This window comes from Pinus tabuliformis, chromosome J (assembly GCF_031772625.1).
Source record: "Pinus tabuliformis cultivar Carrire ecotype Pingquan chromosome J, CPIR1, whole genome shotgun sequence".
NCBI classification, from domain to species: Eukaryota; Viridiplantae; Streptophyta; class Pinopsida; order Pinales; family Pinaceae; genus Pinus; species Pinus tabuliformis.
The window spans coordinates 697,191,460-697,206,102 of record NC_142295.1 but is presented as its reverse complement, the minus strand read 5'-3'; the positions used below and the strand labels follow the sequence as shown (position 1 = coordinate 697,206,102).

Sequence of the window (14,643 nt, the reverse complement as noted above, 5' to 3'; positions counted from 1 at the left end):
AAATTAACTAAATTATAACTTTACTTAAAATCATAATATTATTAATGACAAATTTAATAATGTAAATTAAAAAAACAAGAATAAAAGAAGAGAGGATAAACAAGGAGAGAAATAGAGACATGAAATGAAATGAAATGATATTTTAAGGAGATTAAAAATAGTCTATAGGACCATTAGTGCCTGTTTTTTGCCTTTTGCAATTCAATCATTTTCTTATTCAAATTGATGATGAGTTCACCCAACCTTCCAAAAATCCCCTCGCTGAAAAGACAATGCCAAGAAACCGATGCTAACATATTCCCATAACTTTTTCTGATGTCTTTGAACGCATCACATTCCAAAATGAAATCTTTTTTCTATTCCACTGCCCCAGACGTGCAAAATGCACACACCCGTTCTTCCCAAGCTTCTTTAGGCCTTTTCCACCATCTTGTTTCACACCGAAGCTGATGCGAGTTGGTTCCTAATTGAGTAATAAGAATCTTTGCCCTCCACGAAATGCTAGATTCATGTACTATTTTTGTTGGAGATCACACATAGGGTTGAATTTCTCAATGTAGTACTTCTTCTTTCTACCCAAATCTTTTACCCATACCTGTTTACGAAACTTCTCCATAACAAAATTCTTTAACTCCTTGCTATTTGTGGGACATGCATTGAAGTAGATATTCCACTTTTGCATCCATGTGTAGTTTTGTCTCATCCATGTTTTCTTTTTTTCACTCATGCCTTTATTGAAGATAACATTAGGCCATCTAGCAAATCCCATTTGCTCAATTCTTTTTAGATATCTTATGGGCCACTCCATAGAAATTGCTTCGACAAGAGTTGCTCATGTTTCACTCAACTTTATCTCAAAAGGTAACGAACTTTTTATTTTAAACTTGCTCATGATTAAGCGTTTTTTGGATTTTCTCATTTTGTTTCCATTTTGAGACGAGGGTGCCGCTAGCCCACGATTCGCACCCATATAACATCACTGGACAAACTAGGAGTCCAAAAAGCACTTTAATTGTTTTCCAATCCCATAACTTTGCCTATCTACATCTGTTTTGAAGAGCATATAATGCTTTCCACCCTCCAAAAATTCTCTTCTTTCTACAATCCTCCCAATTAAGTTTGTTGTTGAAATCAATCTTGAGGTGCTTGTACTCATTTACTTCTTCAAGAATGTTGTTTTCAAAGAAGAACATATGCCGGCTTTGCTTCCTTTTATTAGAGAAAATCGTTATTTTGGTCTTGCTAGTATTGACTTGCGTCCCCACTGCTCTACAAAAATGATCAAGGGCATATAGGTGCATCTGCAATCCATGGGCCGATTTAGAAATCAGTACAAGATCATCAACATATAAAAGAAGCTTTATCATGAACTCCCCTAACCAAACACCATCTCCACCTTGCAGATTTAGCCACTCTTCTAGTTTATCAATATATAAACCAAAAAGAGTAGGGGATAGAGGGGAACCTTGCTTGACTCCAATGTCACTTCTAAAGCTTTCTGAAATACCCGCTATGATTCTAATTTTGACTTTCACCTCTTCATAAAGTCTATGGACAATGACTCTATAATGCAAAGGAATTTCAAGTTCTTCCATTCTATGCCGCAACTTATCTCTAGGGAGTGTGTCAAATGCCTTTTTGAAGTCAACAAAGCAGCGTAATACTTATTTTTTGTTCCCCCAAACCTTTTCAATAATGTGTCTCAACGTGATACCATGATCCACTATAGAATGCTTGGCCTAAAACCCGCTTGTCCTTTTGCCCTCTTTTCTTTTACTTCTGCGCACTTACTGATTCTATTTTCTACCATGTTGCCAAAAAGCTTTGCAAACAAATCACTGATCATAATGATTCTATAATTGGAAGGATGATTAGTGTCTCCACTTTTAAAAAGGGGTATTGCTAGGCTAGTTTTCGAGTCTCTTGGGAATCCTTGCTGAATGATGCTGTTGAATTTGACATTCATGGCTTTTAAGCCAACTGGCGTTGTTCGTATGTTTCCTCTTCTCGGGCTCTCTGGCTCCTCGCCTCTGTCCGCTCGAATCCCCCTCTGAGCGCTAGCAATCATTGCCAAACGCCTTCAGGGATGGTGGCCACTTGTTTTACAATGGAAGAGTCCATCAGGCCTCTGAAATCCCCAAAAATAATGTTCTCTGTTTGTACAGAGAAACACTGTAAAACATGGGAAAAAACTCGCCAAATAGTTGTATATCGGACTTCAAATATCCTTAAATCCGCTTTATACTGCTATCGGGTTCGCCGGTAATCGCTTATCGCATGTCTTAGTGCTCGTTCGTGGTTCCCCTTTGTATTAAAAAATACATTAAAACACTTAAAATATAACAAAACGACTTTTATGGCGGACTTGAAACATTATATATTTGCATTCCTAAACCCTTTCGGGTCCGGTTTCATCACATCGGCGCTTCCCGTCTTATCTCGTTTAATAAACGAAATACGCGAAAATACATAGAAAAATGTCATTTTACGGAACTCAAAATATATCGAATATCATTTGTAACTTCGTCGGGTCCAGATATATATCGCAAGTCGCGTATGCATCGGCCCCCCGCTCCGTGGTGTTGCTCCGATGCAATTTTGCGATGCGACTTGTCGCAATCGTATATCGCATGAGCCCCGGGGTCTGTCCATATGGCATGGCCTATGCCGACGCGATCCGCCGACGCCGATATCGGCAATCACGATATTGCTCGGCCCAGGGTCCCGCCTTTGCCTCGTGGCATCGCTGATTGTGATTTGCCGATATTGGTGATCGGAATATCGCTCGGCCTGGTCCTTATGCAACATTGCCTGTCTGCCTCCGACTCGATATGTCGGGGATCGACGATCGAGGGTGCTTCCCCTTTCCGCTTAAGTCTGCCTTGGAACTCCTCCGATGCAATTTTCTTCATAAAGCCTTTTAGGCCATTTTTGAAGGATTTTGCCTCTTTTTCTAAGGAACAAAGGGCATCTTCTTTGAGTGATAACTTCTGCATCCTAAGTCCATTTTTGCCCATTCAAGTTGCAACAGACTCAGAATGAGACGATCTCTGCAATGGGGCTAGTTCCAGGAACTTCCTTGGACTTTCATTTTTCCTCAGCGAGGAACACTTAGACTTAGGGGTCTATCCAAAATCCATTTTGGATCATGCCTTCTACTAAAAGAACTTTTGGTCTCCAAAAAACTTTTCAGTCTCCATACACTTGCATTGCATATTGCCTTTAACCAAAGTTTCTGACCACTTCCCTTCTGGATGGGTTGGTCTTCCTGGGAAGAACTGTCTTCTTCTTTGCCTTCCTGCAGAACTCTTGCTTAGATGGTCACGGAAGGTAGTTTGAACTTCTCTACCTTGATCATTGATCCAAGGTGGCTCAAACAAATGTGAAGTACATCTGCTCCACAAAACTTTCATTTGTATCTGTTTGAAAAGCTGCCAACAACAACTGTTAACAACAACAGGCATACAGACAACAACTGGATGGACTAAACTCCTGCTTCAACAAAAGAAACAGATTTCACATCTTGTGAACACCTCCATGTTTTACATCTGCATACAAATGATGGACTAGACAACAAGCCAAACATCCCTTTAAAACAAATGACCCTTCAAGTCAAGCATGTATATTCCATGGTGTGCGGTGAAAGAGTGTTCATTCCCCATTTCCAATTCCTTTGCCTTTCCTATTTTCAGCGTTTTACTTCCAATCTCCACCTCCTGTAATGCGAAGAACTTTGTAGTTTTGTTGATCTTGGAGGGAGGCTTAACCTTTCTTTTTTCATAGAGTTGTCTTGCATATTCAAATCATTGATTCGCTATAATATTATTTTCTATTTATTTCTTCCTAATTGAAGTTTCTGCCCGAATAAAGTAAAAAACAATAAAATAAGAAACCATAAACAAATAGCGAAATAGAGACCAGTGAAAGACAATAAGGCAGGAGCGAAATAGAAACAAGTATAGGACTTCAGAAAAAATGTTTTCTTAATAATAAATAGGTTAGAGAATCAGTGTGCAGCTGATATAGCTGGAATGAAATGGAGCTTCAAAAAATAATTGACAAATTTTCCACGTTGATTCGCCACCTAAGTGGCAATCGAGAACTCAAGTTCAATGTCCAAGTCCGTGGACAGTGTTCGGCGAAATGTCGCCCTTTAAAGAAAGAAAGAGAGGTTAGAAAATGAAATGCCCCCACGAGGGCGGAGCCGTCAACGAGGATACGTAGTCCAGCACATCTTTCTTGACGCACTCTTGTCATCCGCCATCTGTTATGACTTTTATCACATCTCCTATTTCCTGAAACTGACGGCGTCGAATACAAAATTCAACCCACGAGATTCGAACTGACCACCACAGCGGGTTCGTTGGCTCGCTGCCCACCTGGTCAAAATAGGCTCCCTAAGGAAAATTAAAAAAACAAAATATCGAGACTGGAAGGATTCAGGAAATCTCAGGTTTCAGCCGGCACTACATAAATGTGAACCACTCATGATCTACGAGGCAAACAAGGCATTTGATTCTCATTTATTTCTTTCCACGCTTTCCCGAAATTTAGGGTTTGTAAATCCATGGCTTCTAACGGCATCGTCGACGTGAGACCAGAGTTTGAGAAAATCTATTCTGAGCTTAAAGCTCAGATTCTGGCGGATCCTGCCTTCGACTACACTGAAGACGCCCGTCAATGGGTCGACAAGGTATTTGCATTTTATTTTTCTGTATTTTCACTGTCCTTCTTTAAATATCTCAGCGCCATTTCCATGCGATTTGGTGACTTTCTGTAGTTGTCTAGTTATATGGTAATTCTGTGTCACTCTTGCTGTGAATGGCCCTTATTTTTTGTTTCTTGCAGAGTGTTCTTTTTGTTTTTGTTATTGGCATTGTAATGGCGAGATTAGTTTGTCTCTAGCATAAGTCGTGATGAATTGAGTTCAAATGGAAGCAGTTGAAGTTGCTTTGCATACTGTTTGAATTGGATTAGCGAGATCAGTGACAGATCTGGCGCCTCGATTATTCTTGGACAAAATGCACCTTTTGATACTAATGTTTTATAAGGAAAGTAAATAAGAGCAGAAGATTGGCTTCTCTTTTTAACATACAATAAGTCATTACTACGATATAGGCCAAGAGTTGATAGTGCTTCTTATCACTGAGATTGATTGGGAAAGTGCCTGTCAAAATTGAGTGATAGACGTTTGGTACCGGTCCCTATCAGCCTCCATGCGTACGCCTGCAGTCATTTACTCGTTTTCGTGTCATCATTTTGGCTTCCCGATGTTCATTCTCCACCATCTGAACATTACAAAGCATTCGAATCTGCTGCTTGTTTTTTCATAGTTAGCTGTTTGATGGTTGATGGTTGATGCACAGTTCATGTTGGCGTTCTTTCCCTGCTAATATCTGCTGATGACTGCTTACTGTGGTTGGCCTTGACAGCCAACCGACCCTTGGCAGTGTATCATGTTCTACTTCTAGGTCTATGAACACGCCCCTTAACTTGATGATCTTAAAACACTGTCGAAATGCCGTAACTAAAATACAGAAACATTTATGCTCGATATTTGCTTCATTATTTATGAGTTTTCTTTGAGTTTGGTTTTACATTCTTTGCTATGATTCCATTCATATGGATCTTCTCTGTCTATAAACTAAGAGAAGTTACAGAAAGATTGTAAAAGCTAAGATATCGATGCACATGGCTTGTGTATTTAAAGAAAATTGAATTTGATTAAGTTGGGTTTATGTTCCAGAACAAACAAGTGTGAAGTTTTGGCATATCTCTAATCATGTATTTTGAAATTTTTGGCATATCTCTATCCATGAATTGTGTGCAAAGGATCGAAATATAGTTCCCTTGAATTACAATTGTTTGGTGTTTATTTTCTTGCGTTGCATTGTGTATTTGGTTGGAGAGAAATGAAATCTATACTGCTGTAAAATATTTTAGAGATTCATCCCTGAGGCTGAAAGTTCACAGGAAATAGATCTAGGGAACCTGAAATTTCCATGTTTGCATTGAGCAACGATTTCCCAAAATTTCGAAAATAGGAATGTAGCACGTGTCTATATAACTTGATAATTTGAGTCCAAAGTGCCCTAACTTCAGACTCCAGAGCAATCCAGTGTCATATACTCGTTGTTCCCATCTGAGCAAGTTGAGGGCCTACTTCTATCCCTTTGTCCGTTAACGAACATACAGAAAATGCCTTCTTTGTCACACTCGGTGCTTTTTAATCTTTATGAAGGTGGAAAAATTATGCTGACAACTTCAAGCTTAGGATCTATTATCTATTATGCTAAGTTACCAGCAAACGGATAAGGATCTGCCATATTTTTGAAAAGGCAGGATCTGGATACCACGGGGAAACATCACGTACAAAAAATATAATAATGTTTTTTAAAATTTTCCAAACATATTCAAAATTAAGAATCAAAACCATTCATGAATCAGAACATTAGAACTGAAATCTTTGGATAATTTATAAATATGAAGACTGAAATCACGATGCATCATATAAAAAAGGATAATTGTAAATACAAAATTGAGTGTCTCATCAATGATCATTCTACCGAGATGATAATGTAGAGTAGGGCCCAGCGACATATCTTGAATTGGTCTACATCCTCATCAATATGAATATTTCAACTCATCATGATCAACCAATCATCTTCCCTGAAATCTGCCTTAAAAGTCTAAGTTCTCAACTAGGTATGATGGTTAATGAATGGCATACACTGTTTGACAACATACTATAGTCTACGTATCATACTGTTCTAAAAGGAGCCTTCACCTAGAGTTGGATAGGATTGATTTAATTTAAATTATTAATGACATAGCCATCCTGTGTGCACAAAGAAACTGAAAACTATGTCCATAATATATACGTCTCAGACCTTTCTCAGAGCTTTCCTGCTGGCATCATCAGAAACTGAATTAAAATTTTAATGTCTTAGACGTTTCCTGCTAGCATTATCATATGTTATTCAGGCTACAGTTAATTATCTATACAGCCTAACTAAAATTCTAAATAGGATATCTGCTGCTTAGGGTTTCAAACAGGTGGCAAACATCCTTAAAAATTATAAGAAAAACCTATTGGTATTCGGTGTGTGAGGCCTAACCAGGGCAGGATCCATTTCGGAAGCATGGGACTAGTTTCCAGGCTTGAAGGATCCATTTACATGGTGGATCCTACACAGATCTGGGTTTTATATATACATATAAACAAAATTGCTGCCCTCTGAAAATTTTTGGGGTGTGCTCTAGCTGTCTAGGGACATGTCATCTCATCCCTATTATTCGTCCATTCCAAAAACAGAGCAACACAGATTATAGCTAAAAAGACACGTGACTTAATTGAATGACTTAAATTACTATTCAGGTCACTAATGTTGAAGTATAATACAATATAATATGACCCTTGTAAAATCCATACTCTATCATCCTCCCTTAGTGGTCATTTTTTTTTGTAAGCTTGGTGGGACTACATCTTCATCATGTCCAACATAACATCCCGATTGGGACAGGGAATTGAACTGGTGACTTCACATCAAGGAATGCCTTAACAGAGCACCCAATCACCGTCTATTCAAGGCCCTGTGGACCCTTTAGTGGTCATTTTGAAAACATTATGTTTGTTCTAAAAATTTACAAACTTATTTGGACCTCATGTGTTATAAATGATGTGTGTAGCTCACCTCTGATGTATGTATGGATGCATCTAGAGATCCTTACTTTTGATCAACCTGCTGACGTGGTTGATGCAAAACATGCCTAGTTGCCAGCCACTTGTGTACCCATTGGTTCACTAGCCGGATTAGATTTGAGATTGGCTAAGAATTCTAGCACAGCTAATTCCAATAAATTGTCATTTCTAGTAACAACTCTGTGGCAAAATCGATCACTCTTCAAAAACTGAGCCTTTAGAGGCTGCCATAACCTTTAAACATTCCTTTCCACAAGATTCCATGTACCTGCAAACTGCATGTTTCGTGGTTGATTTTTATATGTACCACTCTTTACATCCAAATTGCAATTCCACCAACAAGATTATATTACCATGGCTGGTGCTAAACATGTATATCTTCGGCTTCACTGTAAGAACAACTTTGTCTTTCACCTCCATAGTGTGTTGTTCCACTGATATCTTCCTTTTTATCTTTTAATCGAATCGAAGCTTACAACAGAATAAAACAAAATAAAGCTGGTACAACTTGCTTACCTCAAATTTTGGGTCCTTTGCTTGGACATTCTTCTCAAGGTTGTGGGAGCTCATCCTCCCTCACATCCTCTAATGTAGAGAAATACCGTTTTGATACCAGTTTTTCTACTCTAACTTCCAAGTCAATCCCATCTTCTGATTGTTTTGGAGAAATATCAACCATCTCATCATCATGTGCACCATGCACACCAACCCTTGAAGATGGAGATGATCTCAACAACGATTGGGATGGAGAGTAATCTGAAATCAACCAACAAAATGGAAATGCTGGAATAGGACCAGACATAAGCAAGGGTCATGAATTTGGGACCTCTTCTGTACAAGGTTCTTGTTTGCATGGATACAACACCAACTTTTCACACGTGGGTCTGGAATCTAGTTTTGACAGTCCTTCCGTTTTCCATCTAGGTTTAGGACCTCATTTTGAACATAATCATGGTAAAGAAATTGATCACTCAAATGTATATGTGGGATATCTGCCTCCTACCATGGAAGAGGAACAATTGATTAAGCTATTCTCTCCTTTTGGTAGAATAGTTGAAGCCAAAGTCATGAGGGACGATGTGAAAAGTTCAAGCAAAGGTTATGGTTTTGTAAAATTTTATAATATCAATTGTGCTGCCCAAGCTATTGCACATATGAATGGCTACAGGTTGGAAGACAAGAATATTGGGAAAAAGAAGGCTTTTGTTCCTCCGCCTCACTTCATTAACATACGTGAAGTCACGGAAATGCGTATCCCAGTTGAATGTAAACGGGATCCAGTCACAGGAGAGGTGTTTGAGACAATTGAGGGTATGATGTTTAAAGATGGATATGTTTTCAAAACTGTGGCCATGAAATCTATTAGTTCCCAGAACATCCAGCCAACATTTGACGAGCTTTAGAAATTTCAAACGCTTGGAGATGACGCAAGTGATGATGCGGCCAATTTATCTTCATTGCTTGCCAACCGAAAGAAAGGGCACTTTATGAAGGGTGATGCGGTTGTGGTTATTCCAAGGGACTTGAAAAATTCTTCGGATTGCGAATTACAAAAAAATATGTTATGTTCCTAAACAGTTGAATAGTATTAGTCTAGGCTCTTCTCAGCCGACAAAAATGACTGACCTCTACGCCCATCATCTTCTTCGAAGTATGTCTCCTCCTATTCTGCTGATGGAAAAACTTTTGTTTACGATTCTTCCAATGCTGGACCTTCACAATTTGAATCTGAAGTAGATCATATGGAATGTGAGTGTTGTCGTAAGGAATTTCCATTTGAAAATATAGTACAATGCACATACCGACATCTATTTTGTTTTAGATGCGTACAACGACATGTAGAGGAAATCATATACAAAAATTATAAAGCAAGAGACCATTTGCGTTGCATGAGTACTCATGGCCGCAAAAAGACAATTCATTTGTCTAAGATTCAGAGGGCTCTTCCGAATGATGTGATTGAAAGATATGAAGAGCGCCAATTCTTCATTGCAGTTTCTGAGTTGTCAAACTGCACAAGTCTGCATGTGGATGAAAATGCCAGATGAACTATGGAAAGACCCTCGCTTCCTGTCATCAATTTTGCCACTAACTCCGGTCAAAATTTGTTTACCCATGCCCTTTTCCGCTACCGTGATTTCGGTCAGTTCCGTCCGATTCCTGCCATCCACCTGATGTATTTCCCTTGCATTAACCGTCTGTCAGCTACTTTTCTCCATCCTGATAGGCAAAAACCCTGCCGTTATCATTTTGACAAGGCACATTGTGTCACAATGGCCACATACCTGTCCCTTGTTGCCCTAGTGTTATTCATCGAACAATCGTCATATTGTTTCATTTCGTTCTGCCGTCTTTTCTTATCTCGTGACTCCAGTGTGTTATGTTATTAACATAACTTACAAAGTCATAAAGTGTTATAACAACACCGGATGGATGGTAGGTCTATCTTTGCGCTTTCCATTTTATATGAAATAGGTAGGTCTATAAAAAAAAAGTAAATACAAAAGTTCGAAGTGCTTACTCACCCTACTAAGATACAGCAAGTGTTGTGGTTCTTGAACGTCCATCCATCGAACAAGACTCTCTCTCTAATTGACTATCATTCCATTTATTCAATCGTGTATAATAAGTTCTGGCTTACGTTCCTCAATTTGGTAGTTCTCGCCTAGGATCTCGACCTAAAGTTTATGGAATAGAATGAATCTGGTATATATATTTAATTAGATTATATATTGAATTAAATTTTTTATATTTATATATATATATATATATATATATATATATATATATATATATATTTATCCATTATATATATATAATGGATAAACCCTAATTCTAAGGGAGTATCACTGAAAAATTATACATGCCGAGACGACCAACGCCGACGTGAAGGAAATCGACAGCTACAAGCTTTGAGGACAAAGCTTTTGAAGGAAGGGGCAATGTTACGAATATAAATTATATAAAATAACAATAAATATAAATAAATGTAAAAATAAATAATCGAGTAATGATTATGTTAAATAGTCATTAGTTAAGTGAAAAGTCATGTCCAAAAGACATGCCCAATCATGAAAGGACACCTGCCTAGGTATATAAGCGGGTCCTCATTGTAACATTCAACATCTTGTACATTTATATATATATAACAAATATTATCCAAATACCTTTGAGTATTTTACATTAAAGTCAAACAAGCTACTAGTTTTGTTGCTTCAAACACCTCTGATGCTACAAAAACTAACACTCCCTCTTAGCGAGGAAGGTGTTCTCTCTAGTGCTGCACATACTGTCACAACACCTGTTTCTGTACCACCCTCTGTTACGCTGCTGATTTCTGGCTACTGCCCACCAACCACTGTGCAACTCTGATGCTGCATCTGTGCTGTCGCTGACACTCCTATACTATTGCCAACTTTGCATCTGCACTGCAACTCCCTCTCATTTGTTTTTGCTGCAACTGCAACTGAGAAGCATTCAAAATATTGAATCAATTGTGTTTAGTATGATGCATCTGTCTCCCCGAGTCTTGATTACTACCAGCCTCTGCACTGTCTACTGAAGAATTTGCGATGCCGCCAACTTTGCACTGAGCCACCTTCTCTGTTGTCAACACTGCGCTCCTCAGCATTTGACTGCTACTAGTCTGCAACTGTCACTCTGGAGTTTGATTTTATCAACCGACATTGATCCATCTTGCTACTGAATAATGTGGGACCCCCATAGCCAGGTGATGATCCATGAGGAGGACACCTCAATGGACCCTGCCCATGTCTGCAACTGTCTGGGACTACAACTCCATGTCACCCCATCTCTCTCCTGGAGGTATGGCCGCAAACATCACAAACTCTTCCTCCATCTTGGAGGATAACTTGTCAATCACTGCTAATGCTACTGCCTAGTCCTGCTTCTCCTGCTTGTCCTTCTTCCCGAGAGGACATTGTGTGCTGTAGTGACCGAACTCACCACATTTGAAGCACTTGACCTTTGACAGGTCCTTCTTCTTCTTCTTTTCCCCTACCCCTTGTTGAAGAATCAAGGGCAATGATGTATATTAGGATTCTTCTTGACTTGATAAGAGACTTCTTTGCTTGACTTGGGAGGCCTAGTAGGCCTAATATCTCACCCAAAAAATGATGATTCTTGGACTTCTCTCTAGCTGCTGTTATACCGTATGTTTACCCTCCTTTTCTTCGCACGTGCGACTGTTTCTAGCCCCAGAAACAATCCTATATATTTGCTTTACTTGCTCCCTTCTTCGCTGCACTTTGGAGACCCTTTAGACCTGTTTTTCCTTCACTTCTTCTTGGCTTCTATCCTTGCTGATTTCAGAGATGCTTGTTGGACGTTGAGAGGGAGTGGACAACCTCTATATATAGAGAACTGTCCCTCCTTTAGGCCGACTTGCTCATTGTAGGCCGACATACATTTTCTTCATCAATTTTCATTGTTTAGCCTCTTTTGAAGGATGTTGCCGCATGGAGAGGACTTGTACTTGGCTTGGAGGTATTCCTTTGACCTTATACAATATTCTACATAGCGTAACATGCCCTCTAAGGGTCTTACATAAATACATTGACACTTTGACTTCCTAGAAGCACTTAAACATGTGCTTGAACTACTTCAATGAGCAAGAAAATCATTGACAAATAATATAAAAATAATTTCTCTTTCCTTGAATAAACACAAATGTCAAAATTACATTTATGAAGACTGAACCTTGTTACACTTTCTTCAACACTCCCTCTTAACTAGGGAGGTATTCATAACTCATTACAAGGTGTTTGGCTATTTTTCAATCTTGAAGAATTCACATAAGAGAAACCGGATTAGCAATCCCTCCATTATAGCATCATAGTTATTAGTAACCAACATTTTTTCCACAGCAAGGCCTTGACTGACAGCTCTATCTCTCAATAGATTAGAGCACAATGTTGGCGAGATCAATGACTTATAGACACCTTAGTCATTGTTTCTCAAGGTACATACCCACCTGGGTGTTCACTGAGTATGACCTTTTAGGACTATTCTTATCCTAGGTTCCCAGCCCTCAAAGAATATCAATCCTCTTGCCTACTCTTGTCTTGGATGCCCTACACATCCTCAAAGAGTATCAGATGCGAGATGATTACCCAATCCTCCCATTGTTTCTTTCCAAGTGAAGACAAGAATGTTGTGTCTATCACTTCCTCCCAATTGAGGAAGACATGCCCAAGTATCCTCTGACAAAGTACTTGTCCAAGTTCCTTTGTAATTGGGAGCTTGTTATAACTCCTTCTTAGCTAGGGACTTGTATCGACAACTTCTTCTTCGTTGGTCCTCCAGTTGCTTGATCTCCTTCCTTCCTTTGATGTCATGGAGTCTTTGTTCAAACTTCTACTTGGTAGGGCACCATCAATTGATCACTTTCCTTCCTGGTTTTTCATGTCATTGCTTCCTTCGTGGAAAGTGACCTTCTTGTCATATATCAGGTTCTCTTGTCATTTGGTTATTCCTTGTCATCTTGTCTATGCTTCAGACTTCTCTTCACATGGATGCTTCTTTGTACTTGCTTGTTCCCATGCTTTGATCTAGTAGCCCTTAATGACTTCATCCTGATATTGCTTCAACATTAAATGGTGCTTTTGCTGGATGGCTTCTTTATCATGACATCTTCATAGAGTAGAATCAATTATTTGCACCTTTCATATCTCCAAGGCCTTCATAGGTGTCAAGGGTCCTTTGATCTTTTCATTTCTTGGTCAGAGTTGTCTTGCCTTTCTTTTGGGGGATGTCTTCAATGGATCTTGTCAGATAATGATTCTTGGTGATCATGGTGTTCTTCACATGCTTGATCTCTTTCTTCATTTGCTTCTTCTTGGATAGATTGGTCAACCACCTTATGCTCCTTGTGAGAGCACTTCTTCATTGCTTGCTTCTAGGACTAGTTATCATTCCTTCTTCACTTGCTTCTTAGTCAGCAATCTTATACTCCTTATGTGAGTATTTCTTTTGTTGACCTTCATTGCATTGTAGTACATGCCTTCGAGCATGTCATTGGTGAAAGAGATTCTTTCCTACTTGATCATGTCATAGAACTATTCCCATGACTCAATAATATACAAATGATAACATGACTAAATTTTGATGCATACATACCTCATCTTGATTCTCCTTTGATCATCTTAGCTTCATTTGGTTGTCCTTGGTGTGGCCCTTCTTGCTTCATCTTAGCTTGCCTGCATATCATCTTTTTCTTGAATCCCATGAATGGGATTCCCAATGAGACATCTGCTTTTGTTTATGAATCTTCTTTTGAAGATTCCATCATAGGATCTTGAAGACCCTTATCCTGCAAATGTTTCTTTCCTTTTGATGATGGTCTTCTAAGATTCTTAATCATGATCAATTTTCTTTCATTGTGGATGAGGTCCTATTCTAGGTATGCTCCTTCTAGATGAATATCTTGAGCTATATATACCATGCTCCTATATTCTGGAAAATATTTCTAACCATGCATTATGTTCTATTATAAATGCTCCTTCTACATGAGTATTTTTGAACTCTATGTACATCATGCTTCTAGATTCTAGAAGATGTTTCTAGCCATGCAATTTTATTCTATTCCTACATGCTTCTATCCTACTCAGAACCTTGAAAGAAGACCTTAAGTAAAGAAGTAGATTTAGTCATAGTAGAGATCCGGAGGATCTTCCTTCTTTTGCTTCTTTTCTTCTTCTTTCATTTCTTGAGTCACATGAGCTTTTTCCCTTTTTCTTTTATTGTTGTTGTCCTTCTTCAGTTTAGGACAATCCTTTTATAGTGTCCATATTCTTGGCATCCATAGCATTGGATTTTGGACATATCTTTGTTGTTTGTTCTTCGTGGACCAAATTTTCCCTTTCTCTTGGCCATGTAGCAAATGCTTGCTCCTTTGATCCACATCTTTCTTTGCTTTAAGT

General features: G+C 38.8%; 1 protein-coding gene across 1 annotated transcript in view; it reads left to right on the top strand.

The window, feature by feature from the left end:
• The first annotated feature begins 4,186 nt into the window (after positions 1–4,186).
• The window catches only part of LOC149228719 (farnesyl pyrophosphate synthase-like), a 119,933-nt gene continuing 109,476 nt past the window's right edge, over positions 4,187–14,643 (top strand). Inside the window, exon 1 of the mRNA XM_089378346.1 lies at positions 4,187–4,693. Within this exon, the coding sequence (XP_089234472.1) occupies positions 4,568–4,693 (126 nt within the window). The 5' untranslated portion in view covers positions 4,187–4,567. The remainder of the gene's footprint in view (positions 4,694–14,643) is intronic.